At 35.6% G+C, this 15,973-nt stretch overlaps 1 protein-coding gene across 1 annotated transcript; it reads left to right on the top strand.

Moving 5' to 3' along the window:
* Nucleotides 10,446-11,912, top strand: LOC109831143. Its single transcript, XM_020398481.1, has one exon. The coding sequence runs from the start codon at nt 10,446-10,448 to the stop codon at nt 11,910-11,912; it is 1,467 nt and encodes a 488-aa protein (XP_020254070.1).

The raw sequence follows: 15,973 nt of genomic DNA, 5'->3' as shown, positions 1-15,973 counted from the left end.
CATTTACAGCAAGCTTTCTGCATGTTTAAACACAAAAGATGACGTTCTCAATAAAATTACAACATGCAGTGCCTCAGCAATGCAAGTATAGGCTTTTCAAATCTTCAAACAAGAGGCATTGTAAGCTGTATATTGAGAAAATTTTCGAGATGTCGATAACGAAATGGTTATTATTGATAAAAATCGCATCGAGATTCTTGTCAAATAGTTCGCTGGGGAGCGAGCCCTCGAACTCGTTGTATCTCAGATCCAGGTACCTCAACGATGGCAGCCGGAGAACTAACCTCAGAAATTTCCCGGCGAATCGATTGTTGCTGATGTCGAGCTCGAAGAGGAGCTTTGAACTTGTGGGGAATCTTGCCACAGAATGGATTTGAGTTAATATGAAACATTATGAGATCGGAGAGGTGGCCGAGCTCCTCGGGGAGATAACCAACGATGTCGGCATGTTTGAGGTTGATTCCGGCGACGATGGTGACGTTAGTGTTAGACGACGACGGATCGGAGACGCTAGCTTGCCCCGGGAGAAGATGTCGTAGGCACGCTCGCCCCGGGAGGTGTGCTCGATCACCATCATGATCAGGCCGTAAGATAGCGATAGGACGGCGACAGAGCTAACGCGGGGGAGGAGCGATGAAGAGAGGCGCAACATGGCCGGCGTTAGGGTCCTTAGCGTCGGAGGCGGAGGTGCCAGAGGGAGCAGATTCTTGAGAGATTAGGGTTTGAGATGACGGATTTGAGGGGATGAAGACGACGACGATGAGATGAAGGATTTATGGTGGATTCTTGGGAGTCTGAGATGAGGGATTTGAGAGATTGGGGGGAAATTTTGGGGGGTTTAGAGTCGGAATTTTTAGGGGGAATTTTTGGGGGGTTTGAGAGGTACGGGGGTTTTAGAGTTGGGTGAAAATTTTTGGGGTGGAATTTTTGCTTAAGGAAGAGAAGGGAGAAAGAGAGATGTTTTATTTTAAAAAATAATAATAATTAAAACATCCAAACGGTTTAACTCATCTGTGTTAAACATCTTCAACCATTTAAGATGTTTTCATTTGCCCAAACGTTTACGAGAACTGTTTGGGCTGTTCTATTTTGTACTAGTGAGATGTCCTTTGTGCCCTGAGACTGACTGACACGGGTCATGACATCATTTTGAGAAGCTTCCACCGCCGCCTGCATATCATATATCATAAAAATTAGAAACTTTGATGAGAAATTATTAAGAAGAGTTGGGGCATAGTCAAAGCACAGTCAAAGTGTCATGTGATATGCTGCAAATCATAGCACAACTTCACGGGATCTAGTTCAAGTACTTATGATGAAAAACACTCAAATACTTATGCTCGATTCGAGCATAAGAAGTAGATCCTAAAAAGTGATTGTATAGCTTTGATCTGCGATTCGCTGATGTCATCTTACATCTTTTCTACAAAATAAAGTACTTTATTAGTATGTGCGATGATAATATATAAATGAAAAATAACGTGATGATAATATCATAAATTAAAAATAATCCACCTTCTTCTCAACCTCCCACTCGATAGTGAGAGTCATCCATTTGAGATGTTCCCGCAATATCCCACTCGAGTAATTTATTTTCAGAAGTCAATATTATCTATTAACATAATCCAATTTCAGAAGTCTGAAATAAATGTATATTTAAAATCGCTAATTGTTTAAATCTTATCAGATTTGTGAGCAATCCTTTATCATTGAGATCCCTTTGAATCTGAATAAATATTAATTGGTTGTTAATCTTCATGTGAATTGTGCAAAAACCTACAAAAAGGAACCATCATAATCTTCATGTGAATTGTGCAAAAACCTACAAAAAGGAACCATCAACCAGACAAACCAAATCCTTATTTTTATCCATACTTGAATTGTGCAAAAACCTACAAAAAGGAACCATCAACCAGACAAACCAAATCCTTATTTTTATCCATACTAGAGTTTTACCTCGTGCTGGACATTTATTCAAAAAAGATCTAAATTGGCCCATGATTGTTGACTTGTATATGGACATTTATTAGGCCATTGATATTAGAGGCCCGCTCTTTTCTTTGAGTACCCGCCTACTTTTTACCCAAATTCACACCAAAATTTTTTCCAACAAATAATGAGGATATTATTATTTCCTTGCTGATTGGTTTTTTAACAAGGAAATGATTTCTTGCAAAACAAAATCTTTTAGCGAGGAAGCATTAAATTGGTCGCCATTGAATTTGGCGGGTTTTGCATATTTTTCCGCCAAACTAATAATAAGAAAACTATTATTTCCTCACTAATTAATTCTTTTAACGAGGAAAGGGTTCCTCGTAAAACAAAAAAATTTAGTGAAGAAACCTTCAATTTGTCGTCAATGAATTTGGCGGGTGTTGCACATTTTTTCGCCAAATTAATAATGAGGAAACTATAATTTCCTCGCTAATAGGTTCTTTTTGACAACAAAACGGTTTCTCGTAAAACAAAAACTTTTAGCGAGGAAGCCTTAAATTTGTTGCTATTGAAATTGACGGGTTTTGTACATTTTTCCGCTATACTAATAATGAGGAAATTATTATTTCCTTGCTAATTGATTTTTAACGAGGAAATAGTTCCTCATAAAACAAAAATTTTAGCGAGAAAACCTTTAATTTGTCGTCAATGAATTTGGCGGGTGTTGCAAATTTTTTTGCCAAATTAATAATGAGGAAACTATAATTTCCTCGCTAATAGGTTCTTTTTAACGAGGAAACTGTTCCTCGTAAAAACAAAAACTTTTAGCAAGGAAGCCTTAAATTTGTCACCATTGAAATTGACGGGGTTTTTATTTCCCACCAAACTAATAATGAGGAAACTATTATTTCCTCGCTAATTGATTCTTTTGATGAGAAAACGGTTTCTCGCAGATTATGGATCTTTAGCGAGAAAATCATACTTTGTCGTTGTTACATTTGGCGGGTTTTCCTCTATTTTTCGCCAAAAGAACAGTGATAAAATGATTATTTCCTCGTTAAATGTGCATTTCGCGATGTAAAAGTTCATCACCAAAATCTCATATTTCCTCGCCAATAAAATAACTAGTTAGGAAACCAAATCATGATCATCTTTAGTGAGGAACTAAAATTTTCATCGTAGAAGGTGGTCTACTGTGTGGAAAATATATTCATCGTAGAAGACCTACTGATATTTACCGAGGAAACAATATTTTTCTCGTCGAAAGTGATATTTGTTGAGAAAAATAATTTTCTCGCAAAAAAGTTTGTCGCTAAAAGACCTGTCTGTTGTAGTGATAAGTTGAAATTGACTTAACATGATTCATGTTAATTCTAATTCAACTTATTTTTAGACTTCAAATAAGTTAAATTAGACATAACATGATTTAAATTAGTCTTAAAAGGAATTAAATTAGATTTAACATGATTCAAATTGGACTTAATATGTATCAAATTGGACTTAACATAAAATTAGACTTAAAACATGTTAAATTAGACTTAACATGATTCATGTTAACTATAATTCAACTTATTTTTAGACCTAAAACACATTGAATTAGACTTAACATGATTTAAATTAGACTTAAAAGAAATTAAATTAGACTTAATATGAATCAAACTAGACATAGCATGATAGATCTGGAGAGAATGAAGAGGGAGAAGGAAATGAGGGTATTTTGGGCTTTTTTGTTTTTTCTCACTCTTTGTGCTTAATTGGCATGATAATTACATGAAAAAGAGCTACAACACATTATGTGACATTTTTTAGGACTGAACCACGTAGAAAAAAAGTGAAAGGGCTTCAGTATATGAATGTTTTACTTTTGGGGAATTGACACAATTTTTCCTATAAATAATATTATAGGTAATGATATTTTAATTAATTACATAGAAGTGTTAGCTTTTATGGGATGTAAGCATCACTATAGAGCTGCTGATATCTTCCGCGCACGAGGAACCATATAAAACCAAAAAACAGTCTTAGTGCTTTCTAAAAGGGATTAATAGAGAAAGTATTATATTTCATCACAAAGGTTTATTATTTAGAGAAAACTTATGATTTATTTTGAAATTTTTGGCTAAATAGATGGATAAATACATTATTAGATGACTTAAGAGCAAAAAGGTCATTTTCATTATGATATTAGTCTGACTGATTACAATCCCCTTTAAAGTAAACACTAGTCTACACTATTTTAAGTTAGTTTCAGTAGTAGTCCGTGAGAAAACAAATATTCGACTGAACTAATATAGTCCCAAGATAACATAGTCTAAGGACGACAGTCTGGGAGTCATAGTATCATTTGGTTCGGGGATAAAAAACAAACTTGTCCTTATTTTTTATTATCAATACTCTTTTTACTCAAAAAACTTTCCCATAAAATCCCCAAAACTCCATGAAATCTCAAAAAACCCTTCAAAACTTTTAAGTTTTATAACAAAATGCCCGCAAAACCGTACTCTAGAAATAGGAGGACTTCATTATCTATTAAATTAAGTTTTTTTCCTCTCTTTTTTTCTCTATGGGGTCATCTTCTCTCCTTCTCTTTACTTTTTCAATGGTTTTTGGGGGAAATTAAAATTTTTGTGGAGCTATTCAGAATTTATAGATTTTTGGGGATTTTGTGGGAAAAGGTGGTGGCTAGGTAGGAGGAAAGAGAGCTCAGGGGATTGTGGGAAACATCTTATAGTGTCGGAGCGTTTTTTGTGAAATTTACCCTACTACCTGCTATTGTTAGACACGTTTGCCTAGATATATAGCTATGAAATTCTCCTTGCTCTTGAAATTGATAATTTAGTTTTCTTCTTTTTTTAAATTAATTAAAATATAAATGTTGGATTATTTAATTTACGTTTTCTATTTTTATAAGAACCATTTTTTTAAAATGTGTAATGACCTACAACATCTTAATTAATCATACAGCTTTCTTGAAAGCAGAGGAGAACGAATGAAACCCGACACGAAATTTAAACCAATACCTATAAAATATGAAAAGGAAACCACAATTACAATACTTAATAAAACGTTAAATAGCATAAACTATTACATGTATCTAATAATTATCACACACAACCATCACTGTATTCAACTTTCACGTGAGATCAACTCAACTAATATAAATATCGATCTTCATACTCTTTCTAGTTTATTTATAATAATTATATGGCCGTCCGGCTTCATTCAATTTTCGTACATATTCTTGGTGAGCACAGTCGCCATCGGAGGAGAAGGAACAGGAATGCGAACACACGAAAACAAGCAACGAACGTTAGCTTGTACACAATTAGTGACACATATCGGCATTTGGAGACCTTGATTGGTGCATCCTACAACGCAAGAAGTCGACCTTATACCACAACCAGTGAGGCATTGGGTGAGTTTGGTTATAGGATCCAGCGTCGGAATATCTCCTTGTTCGTCGACGATGGTCAAACTGCTGGCGCTGGTGAAGATTATTGCTAGGAGAAAAGCCAAGACGACAATGTGCATGTTGTATGAAGCCATTCTGAGGGAGGAAGGGAGCTTGAGATCTATAGAGAGATGGAAATTGCTTATGTAGAGTTTGTTAGGTGTCGTGAAGTAGTAGCTAATGTATCACACAATTTTCATGATGTTGGGGTCTAAAGTTGGAGGTTACAATTAGAGAAAGCTAGATAATGAAACGGATACTTGTCTGCAATATCAAGAGATCATACAATGTGCGTGATTTCTAAGGATAACGGTGACGTGTGACAAACTAGACATAGTGTATGTTAGCATATACATTTACAAATAGGGCATGAGTTGAAATACTTATCATTTATATAATTGGATATTGCGAAAATAATGAATTCAACAATTTGAATATGAACATGTGATCTGAGTTACTAGTATTCTGTATATTTCGCTAGATATAGTTGTAGACATGTAGTGGTAAATACATTAATTTCATTATGCCATTACTTCGTTTTCTCCTTTTTACCTTCTTTTTCTCCGTTTTGCCTTCTTTTATAGTACTTACATGCTCTCTATCTTAAAAGCGCTCATGACCTTTTAGACACTTAGGGCCAAAACCAAAATCCCCTCTCAATTCTTACTATGAACGAGAGGACTACTATCAAACTTGAACGGTCAAACATTCTAACAGTTAGGGTCATCTCAAACCCCCACCTGGTCAAACCTTCAGACAGTTAGGGCCAAAACAAAAATCCCCTCTCGATTCTTTTCATGAATGAGAAGACCAATCAAATTTAACGATCAAACCTTCAGTCAGTTAGGGTCGTCTCAAACTCCCAATTGGGTAATCAAACCTTCAAACAATTTACGGTTATCCAAATTTCACCTTTTGCTCACGTGAGCTTCTGAGTTAATGCCACATGGCATGACTCAAACTCGATTCTCAGAGTGTATATCCCACTCTGAGTTTCCTTCTAGATTCTCTGATGCACGTGCATATAGAATCCTTCATCTCTAAGTTCACGTGAGCAATGAGTATCCGTTGAAGTGAAAGATAAAAAAACACCTTCTTTCTCTTCAACATTGGGTTCATCTCTGCCCTAAGAACAGACACAACAGAGTTTGTCTTTGCCCCAAGAGAAGACACAAAACTCCAAAAGTCTACATGTATAGCCAGTTGTTATTACTCACTTAATGACACCTAAACCTATGCCTATCATGTATAGTAGATTTTATCTCGATCCTTAATCAGAGATAACTCTATGTCTAACACACATAGCCGGGTAGTCTGACGAAGTCTGGGTATTCAATATCATAATACTAAGTCTAAGAGAGTTTACTATTTTAGTATAATGTTACATGTAGAATGGACTTAGACAATCGTCATGCTAGCCAAACTCAAATGATAGTCGGTAAAGACTCATTAAACCCATTGATGACTAAGAGTAATCATAATAGAGGTGCAACGATCAAAAAATTCATTTTATTCATAAAATAAAAACAAATGATACAAAGGAGGTGCTATCAATCTCCAGACATCTTGCAACTACGGATTTGTTCCTCCAACTTAGAGAGCTTCTCTTCATAAGCTCGTTCAAGCTCCACTTTCAAATTGGCTTTTAGAGAGTCCTCAATGGTGATCAAGGCCTTAGCAACCTCTTTTTCTATTTCAGAAAGCTTCTCTCTCTGAGGCTTATACTTCTTGAGCATCCTCGTGCGAGCTCTCTCTACACCAGCCAAGTCTCATTCCAGGATGGCCCAAGTATCCTTGGCTACTTCAAGAGCTTTCCCAAGGCGGGCTATTTCTGCGTGGCTTGACTCTAGAGATCGAAGCTAGTCAGTTGTTTTGCTTTTTAATAAAAACCTACTTCGATCTGTTTCACATGACTCCGTAGCTTTTGGAGTTCAAGCCTAGAAGACATTGTGTATAATGCCACTCCTTTAGCCTCGATTCTATGTGAGCAGCTACATATGAGGAAGCACCATCAGTCCGAAGTTCCTTCACCTCCCGGAGTTCCTGGTCTAAGTGAGCCAAGTCTATATACCCTTATTCCCTGATATCTGCCACATGTTGATCGAGGAGTAGCTTGAAAAAGTTAAAGGGCGATCCCTTGTGAAGAACTAAGTCGATCATTATGTTCAGGAAGGAGGTGAATCTATAAAGCTCCGAGTAGATCACGGCCCTATCTGAATCTTTGTCTGACATCAACGCCTTGATTGTATTATATAATGATGAAGAAGGCACTTCAAGAAAAGGAGAAGTAAATACTCAAGAAATTATTAAGGGCGGTGTTAACATTTGGAAACTTAAAATGACTATTGGATAAAATATACCAATGCTCATAGAAGATCCTTCAGTTTGGCACCCTTGTTCTAGCTTCACTGACTTAACTTCACGAGTGGTTGGAGTTTGTTCAAATCCAATTGTTACGGATGCACTAGCCTCATCAGTTAGTCACGTAGCTTGAGTAACGGGGCTAGCCTCAATTCTAGCCTAAGCCTCCATGATCATTGGGTCCGAGAGAATAGCAGCTTCGGGTTGGAAGATGGATGGTTGAATTTTAGCAATATGTTGCTCTAAACCCGAAGTATCCAAATCCTTAAGCTGTTTTAGAGCCTCTGAAATAGTAGTCGTATAAGCACCAATAGCTGTTCCTATAATTAAAACTCTTCCATGATTACTAAAAATTAACCAATGAGTAAAAGTGACTTTGGATTAAGATACATACCTGCAGATGAACTAGCTTCAATGGTTGGTCCTTTAGCTTCACTCTGACCTGGTTCCGATAGCATATCGAAAATCAACTTGTGGTCAGCTTCAGAGTGGCTTATCATTTGATCGAGTTCATGAAAATCTCCAACAACACATCATGAGTGGCCTCCTCTTTAGCTGATTCTTCTATGATAGCATTTGTTGGAAAAGCTGAATTTTGAATACAAAAGGTGAAAGTAGGAATCCACGTAAAGTGGATATCAACTTTACCTTATGTTGCTACAGCAGGTTCCGTAACTCTAGAACTTGTACCTGCTTCATTCAGGTTCTCTAAAAGAAGACCAAATGCAGAAATGATTAAAGGAGACACAAATTCTGAATCATTCTACTCTCTGAACTGCCACCCAAATTAGGTAGTATTTATACTAGATTATGTAAAACCCTAAAAATTTTAAGCTTATGGATAATGAATTGAATTAGTATGTGATTAATTACAATAAGTGGATATTTATTTTGATAAATATTATTAATTAGTGTATGAGTACAATAACTAGTATTTTGAGTGTAAACAAGTCAATACATGAGAAAGAAATGAGTCGAAACACGCACAATGGTCAAAGTCCTGCGTATCTAGAATTTTGTGTGCCGGTCGACCGCCGCACACCCTGGGGTCGACCGCCGATCGGGAAACTAGTTTTCCCAGTTTGAGTTGGTTTTCGGTATTTTGAGGCCCATATTCATTTTTCCTATTATATATATCTTTTGTTCACGATTTTTTTAGTATTTTAAAACCCTAGCAGCCACCAAACTCCCCTATAAATCCTAGTTTAATTTTTGAGAAAGATTCAAAGGCTTTGCTGCGGGATTTCGGGTTGTTTTCGGCTTTTTGGCTCAGGAATCTACCTTGGCTTTGCATCTTGTATGTTTTTCAACAAGTTTCAGGCACATTTCATCTCTACTAATCGCTCTCCCTGTTTTAAAACGTTTTTAAAGAGTTTTTAATAAGTTTTATAGAGCCTAATTGAATAATTTGTGTATAAAAAGCAAATCTTTTGTATTATGTGTATAAAGACTAGGTCGTTTCATGTTAAAGAGATAAAGAATGAATTTACATAAGTGTTTAGAGATCTGAAAGAGATTAATTACGTTGTTTATCTGAATTTAGATTATTTGATCTTCGTTTTGAGTTTTCATGCATGATTGATGGTTTAAATATGATTTATTATACAAATAATCATGCTTTATATGTTGAAATTGTTCCCGAAGATGTTAATCTGCTGTTTATATAGTTTCATGCAAGTTTCATATTGTTTTAAACAAGTTTAATCATAAAATCATTACAAGAACAATTTGTGCAGAAACCTGCACGTTCTGAACAATCGCGTTCGGTCGACCGTCGCACACCTTGTAGTCAATGGCATGCTAAACTGAGGCCTGGGAGGCTTCTGGTTGCGGTTCAGTCGACCACCACATACTCTGCGGTCGACCGCCAATCTGGCAGTGGCCTGTGCATGTTATCGGTTCAGTCGACCACCACATACTCTGCGGTCGACCGCCAATCTGGCAGTGGCCTGTGCATGTTATATGATACACTTTTTGATTTTTGAGAGAGTTTCTCGATCTTGTATAATTATATTATGATGTTTAAGAGTTGTTTAACAGCTGGGATGATGGTGAACACCAGATATAGATACGCAAATCGAGATATATGCATGTACACTTAGTTTATGTTGTTTTGACACATGTTGAGTTTATGAAAGTAAATTAATATATGTTAAAGTATTGCTCATTAGTTATGGATGCTTAGTGTGGATGTTTATCCCATAATAAGATCTTGGTTGTACCACACTAGGAGTATTTGGATGTTTTCCCGTAACGAGACCTCAGTTGTACCAAATACTCGAAGATGATCGGTGTATATTTTTCGGATTGGGCTGAGTTGCCTATTCATCGTTGTGTGATCATCTGGAAGCATATCCAGAAATAGGGAGATAAAACCTATTACCGTAGGACTAATAAGCATATACGAAAATAGAGACATAAAATCTATTTGCCGTAAGGATGACTGAGTAAGGAGGTTGTATCCAATATCCGTATAGTATCGTACGAGCCTTACAAAAGTATCGTTATTTTATGTATTCGGAATAGGGAGATAAAACCTATTATCGCAAAGAGATTGAGTAAGAACTTTACAAAAATATTTCTATTTGGAAGGCATCATCCAGCAGATTTAAAGAGTAAGGTGATCCAAAAGCAAAATCTTTCTGACTCCTGGAAATTTAAATCTGTTGGTTCTTCATCATGGAAAGACATTTGTACCATGGGACGTGAGATAAATCAAAATTGCTCTTTAGAATACTTTCCTCCATCGATTGATAGCAATGGTATCCGTTATGCTTCTATACCTAGATCTGAGATTCTCCTTAATGTGGAAAAGTGGAATAATACTTTAGTTGGTTATGTCCTCGGAGATAAACCCTTCTACTCTCACCTGAAAGGTTGTGTTGGACGTCTTTGGAAACTTTCATGTTCACTTGATATTTATTCTAGAGAGAATGGTTTTTTCTTTTTTAAATTTGGCTCAAATGATGAGTTAAATAAGGTTTTAAATGGTGGCCCTTGGTTGTTTGATGGCAGACTGATTATTTTGAAAAAGTGGTCTGAGAATATTGGGTTAGAGAGAGAGCTTCTTAATTCAGTGCCAGTTTGGATTAGATTTCCGTCACTACACCTTAAACTATGGTCTAATAATATTATTGGGCGTATGGCTAGCCTTGTGGGCACTCCTCTTTATATTGATCAAGCTACAGCAACTGGTGAGAGACTAGCCTACGCTAGATGTTTTGTGGAGATCTCCTCTAACACGAAGCTTCCAAATTCTGTAAAGGTGGATCTAGGAAATGGAGAATGGCTAGAAACTAATGTTGAGTACGAATGGGTTCCTCCTAAATGTGGTAAATGCTTAAACTTTGGTCATGTGGATTATCAATGCTCTGTAGAACTTGTTGAGAAATGGATCCCTAAAGAGCCTGTCAATAAGGCTGTAAAGAGTAAGAATGATGGAATTCCTTTTACAGTATTTTCAAAGACAGACTTGATTGACAATCAACAACAGCACAATGGTCAATCAGATCTTACAACTCCAAATTCAGGAAAGTTTATTACTTCGGGGTCATGTTCTGATAACCCAAATACTGTTATAGATATTGATACTATTCCTGTAGTAGTCCCAGGCTGTTCTCATAATGTGATTACAGATAATAGAGTTCAGGCTACAAAACCTGACTTTCCTTGTTCTAATATCATTTCTGGAAAAAATAATATTAATGTAGATGATGTTCTACCTGAAGGAAAAATTTTAAAGGAAAATAAGGAGTATGATCATAAAGAGGAGCTATCAAATAATGAAGATGCAAATGCTGAGGAGGTGTCTCATGATGAACCCAGTCGAATTGATGTAAATTCTAAAGTTGCAGACTTATTACAGCAACAGGATTATATAGATTCAAATGTGAATTCTGGGAGTAATACTCATATCAAATCTATAAATTCAGGTTTTCAAGATCAGGAAGGAAAAAACATAGAGGTGAATGTATCTATGCACCCTGATGGGGAAAGTGGGAATGAAACAGGTATTGATTTTCCTATTGCTATTGACAACCCTGAGTGGATAACAGGGAAAAATCAGCTGTTGTTGAAGAAGAAATATAACCAATTGAAGATAAATAGAGATGCTTCTTTAGGCCCTAAGAGAGTTACAAGGGCATCATCAAATTCTACCTCATGACAATGCTATTTTGGAATGTAAGGGGCATGAACAATTTGAGTAGAAGGAAGGATATTAAAAGACATATCAAATCTTTGAATCCTAGTCTTATTGGTTTGATGGAGACTAAAGTTAAAACAGCAAAGTCTAACAGAGTAACAAAATGTTTCCCTCCGCACTGGTCATACTGTAATAATTATGCTACTTCAAGTAGAGGAAGAATTTGGGTAGCTTGGGATGCAGAGGTCTGGAATGGTACAATTGTAACTGTCACTCTACAACAGATAACAATTATGTTGCAAAATAATGGTGGTCTCAAACTAATGTTGAGTGTTATTTATGGAGAAAATTCAGAATCTTTGCGAACTTCTTTATGGGATGATATAAATGATATTCACTCTAAAATTAACACTTTGTCGTGGCTTTTAGTGGGGGATTTCAATGTTTGCAGATACACATCAGAGAAAATTGGAGGAAGGAAGCTTACAGAAAGGAATCTGAAAGATTTCAATGATTGTATACAGAATTGTGGACTGTCTGATATCAAATGTTCTGGTTCCTCTTGGACATGGCATAATAAACAACATGGAAGATTCAGAATATATGGTAAGCTGGACAGGGCCCTGAGCAACTCTTTTTTGATAGATAAGTTTCCTCAAATGTATATAGAATACAAATGCACATCTTCTAGTGATCATACTCCAGCTCTTGTCCATCTTATATCCAGCTCCAGTTCAGGGCCAAAGCCATTCAGATTCTTTAATTTTTGGACTCAATGTCAGGGTTATGAAGATATGGTCAAAAGTGTCTGGAACAATTTAAAAACAGGTACTCCAATGTTCAAGTTGGTCTCAAAATTAAAAGATTTAAAGTCTGCTTTAAAAATATGGTCAAATCAGCCAGGTTTTTCAACAAAGGAAAATATTACAAAGTTAACAAAGCAGTTGGAGTACATCCAAAATGAGCTAAATGAACACATGGACAATGAGAGCTTGCAATCTAATGAATTAGCTTTATGTTACGAGCTAGATGGATGGTTAAGAAAGGAGGAAGATGAGGTGAGGCAAAAAAGCAGACAATCTTGGCTTCAACAAGGGGATAGAAATACTAAGTTCTTTTATCATGCTGTCAAACAAAGAATATCTATTAATAGCATACGACATCTCATTGACAAAGATGGCTCTCCTATCTCTTCTTTTGACCAGATTAAAGTCATGGCTCCGAAATTTTATGAAGAGTTATTCAATCAAACATCATATTGGACTATCTTCCCTAAACTGACTGTTAAGAGGATTTTAACTGATGAAGCAAAACAATGGTTATGCAAGGACGTAAGTTACAAGGAGATTAAGGCTGCTGTTTTCCAGATGAATCCAGATAAGGCACCAGGACCTGATGGTTTTAATGCCTATTTTTACCAAAATAACTGGAGCTTAATTAAGACTGAGGTGGTTCTAGCTGTGCAATCTTTTTTCTCATCAGGTAAACTCCTAAAACAAATAAATCATACTTTCCTCACTCTAGTGCCGAAATCTCAAGGAGCATCTTCCATAAATGATTATAGACCAATTTCTTGTTGCAATGTCATATACAAGATTATATCTAAAATATTGAGTAATCGACTTAAATTGGTGATGGAAGAACTTATATCAAAAAATCAACATGCTTTTATGCAAGGGAGACATATAGGTGAATGTTCCTTAGTGGCTCATGAATTGATAAGGGATTTCTCTAAGAAGCATGGGAAAAGAGCTTGTTTAAAAATTGATTTACATAAAGCTTTTGACAGCATTAACAGAGAATTTGTCTACTATATAATGCACTGCATGGGTTTTCCAGTCAAATGGATCAATTGGATCAAGGAGTGCCTATCTAATGCAACTTTCTCTGTTCTTCTAAATGGCTCCTCAAATGGTTTTTTCAGGAGTAATAGGGGGATTAGGCAGGGAGACCCACTATCTCCTTATATATTTGTTTTAGTGATGGAATTCTGGACTATTGGCATGGAGCTGGCTACAACCTCTGGGGAAATTCAAACTTTTAAAATGAATAAAAATCTTCAAGTCTCCCATCTCTTGTTTGCTGATGACATGCTGGTTTTCTGTAGAGCAAATAAGAAATCTTTTGAAGGTTTAAACAATCTGTTAAATTCTTTGCTTCTTCATACTGGACTGAGTATCAACCGAAGCAAAAGCAGGATATATTACAGCAAGGGTTGTGTTAACACAAATGTTCTAAGCTCTATTGTGGGAATATCTAAAGGTACTCTGCCTATGAAATATTTGGGATTGCCCCTATCAATAAATTATCCTAAAGCTAAGGATTTTATTTCCCTAATTGATAAAGTCAGGCATAAGATTGAGGGTTGGATGACTCACTCTTTATCATTTGCGGGGAGGCTTGAGCTCATTAAATCAGTTCTGTATAGCACAATATCTTATTGGTTCTCTACTTATAAATTTCCTAATTCTATTATTCACAGTTTGGAATCTATTTTTGCAAACTTTCTTTGGAAAGGTAAGATGCATGCTATTAAATGGAAAAATATCTGTAAACCAAAATAGGAAGGAGGATTTGGTCTCAGAAATCTAGAGGATCTTTGTCAGGCTGCAGGATTAAAGATGATTTGGCGTCTCCTCACAGTTAATTCTCTTTGGACAAATTGGATGAACATAAGGTATATCAAGGAAGTTAATTTTTGGAATACTTCTTCAAACTTATTGGATTCTGGCACTTGGAAACATCTTTTAGGTCTCAAAACCATAGCTCTGAATTGTATTCGGAAATCTATTGGTAATGGGGAATCTACTTCCCTCTGGTTTGATCCTTGGATTCATGAGGGCAGAATTATTGACTTAATTCATCATATTACTCCTCAGCTCACTGGCACTGAGCATTGGACAGTTTCTCACATTATTCAAAATTCTCAATGGAATATTACGCTTCCTTGTCTTATGCCTCTGGTGAGTAAAATAACTGATATAAAAATTTCAGAACAAAGGGATCAATGGGTGTGGCTCCCTGAAGTTAATGGTAAGTTCTCTTTTGCATCAGCTTGGAATCAAGTTAGGACTCCATACAATAGTTTCGATCTGTTCAATGTGGTCTGGTTCTCTTTAGCTAACCCAAAAATGGCATGTTGTTTGATTAAAAGTTTATACAATAGATTGGCTACCAGAGACAGGCTTTCAAAGTTTGGAATTACAACAGTGGAAGATTGTGTCCTTTGCTCTGGTGGAAAGGAATCTAGAAACCATCTATTCTTTCAATGCCCTTTTACAGCTTTTATTTGGAAATTATGTAAATTAAAATTGCAGATGGATCCGACTATTACTCAAGACCTTACAGATGAAGCTCTTCATATCCAACAAAAATTCAAGGTGAAGGATCGAACATACATTTTGGCAAGATTGGTATTAAGTGCTGCTGTGTGGCATATCTGGCAAGAAAGAAATCGTAGGATCTTTCACAATCAACGGATGCATAAGGTTTTGGTGTTTAGAAGACTGTATGAGGATATAAATGTTCTGCTTCGAACCTGTAACTGGAAGGCGGGAAATGAAGAAGTTCTAGCTAATTGGAGTTTGGAGTCTGGAGTCTGAATAAAATGAGTTGAGTTAACAGTAACTCTTACTGTCTTGAGATTTTCTTGGTGTAAAGGAAGTACTATTTTTCTTTTGTCTTGGTTTTAGGTAATACTAAAATTTTCTTTAGTTTCTTTAGTTGAGGGTGACGGCCAGGGTCCTCTCCCCTCTCTATAGATCCTAAAGTTTGTTTCAGTGTTATCTTACCAAATTTTGTAAATATGTACTGAAATTATGATATTAATGAAATTACTTATCTTTCAAATATATATATATATATATATATATATATATATATATATATATATATATATATGTATATGTATATATATATATATGTATATGTATATATATATGTATATATATATATATGTATATACATATATATATATATGTATATATATATATATATATATGTATATATATATATATATATATATGTATACATATATATATATATATGTATAAATATATATATATATATATATATATATATAT

This window comes from Asparagus officinalis, chromosome 2 (assembly GCF_001876935.1).
Source record: "Asparagus officinalis chromosome 2, Aspof.V1, whole genome shotgun sequence".
Taxonomy (NCBI): Eukaryota; Viridiplantae; Streptophyta; class Magnoliopsida; order Asparagales; family Asparagaceae; genus Asparagus; species Asparagus officinalis.
Note: the sequence above shows the minus strand (reverse complement) of the source record. Positions and strands in the feature narration are given on the sequence as shown.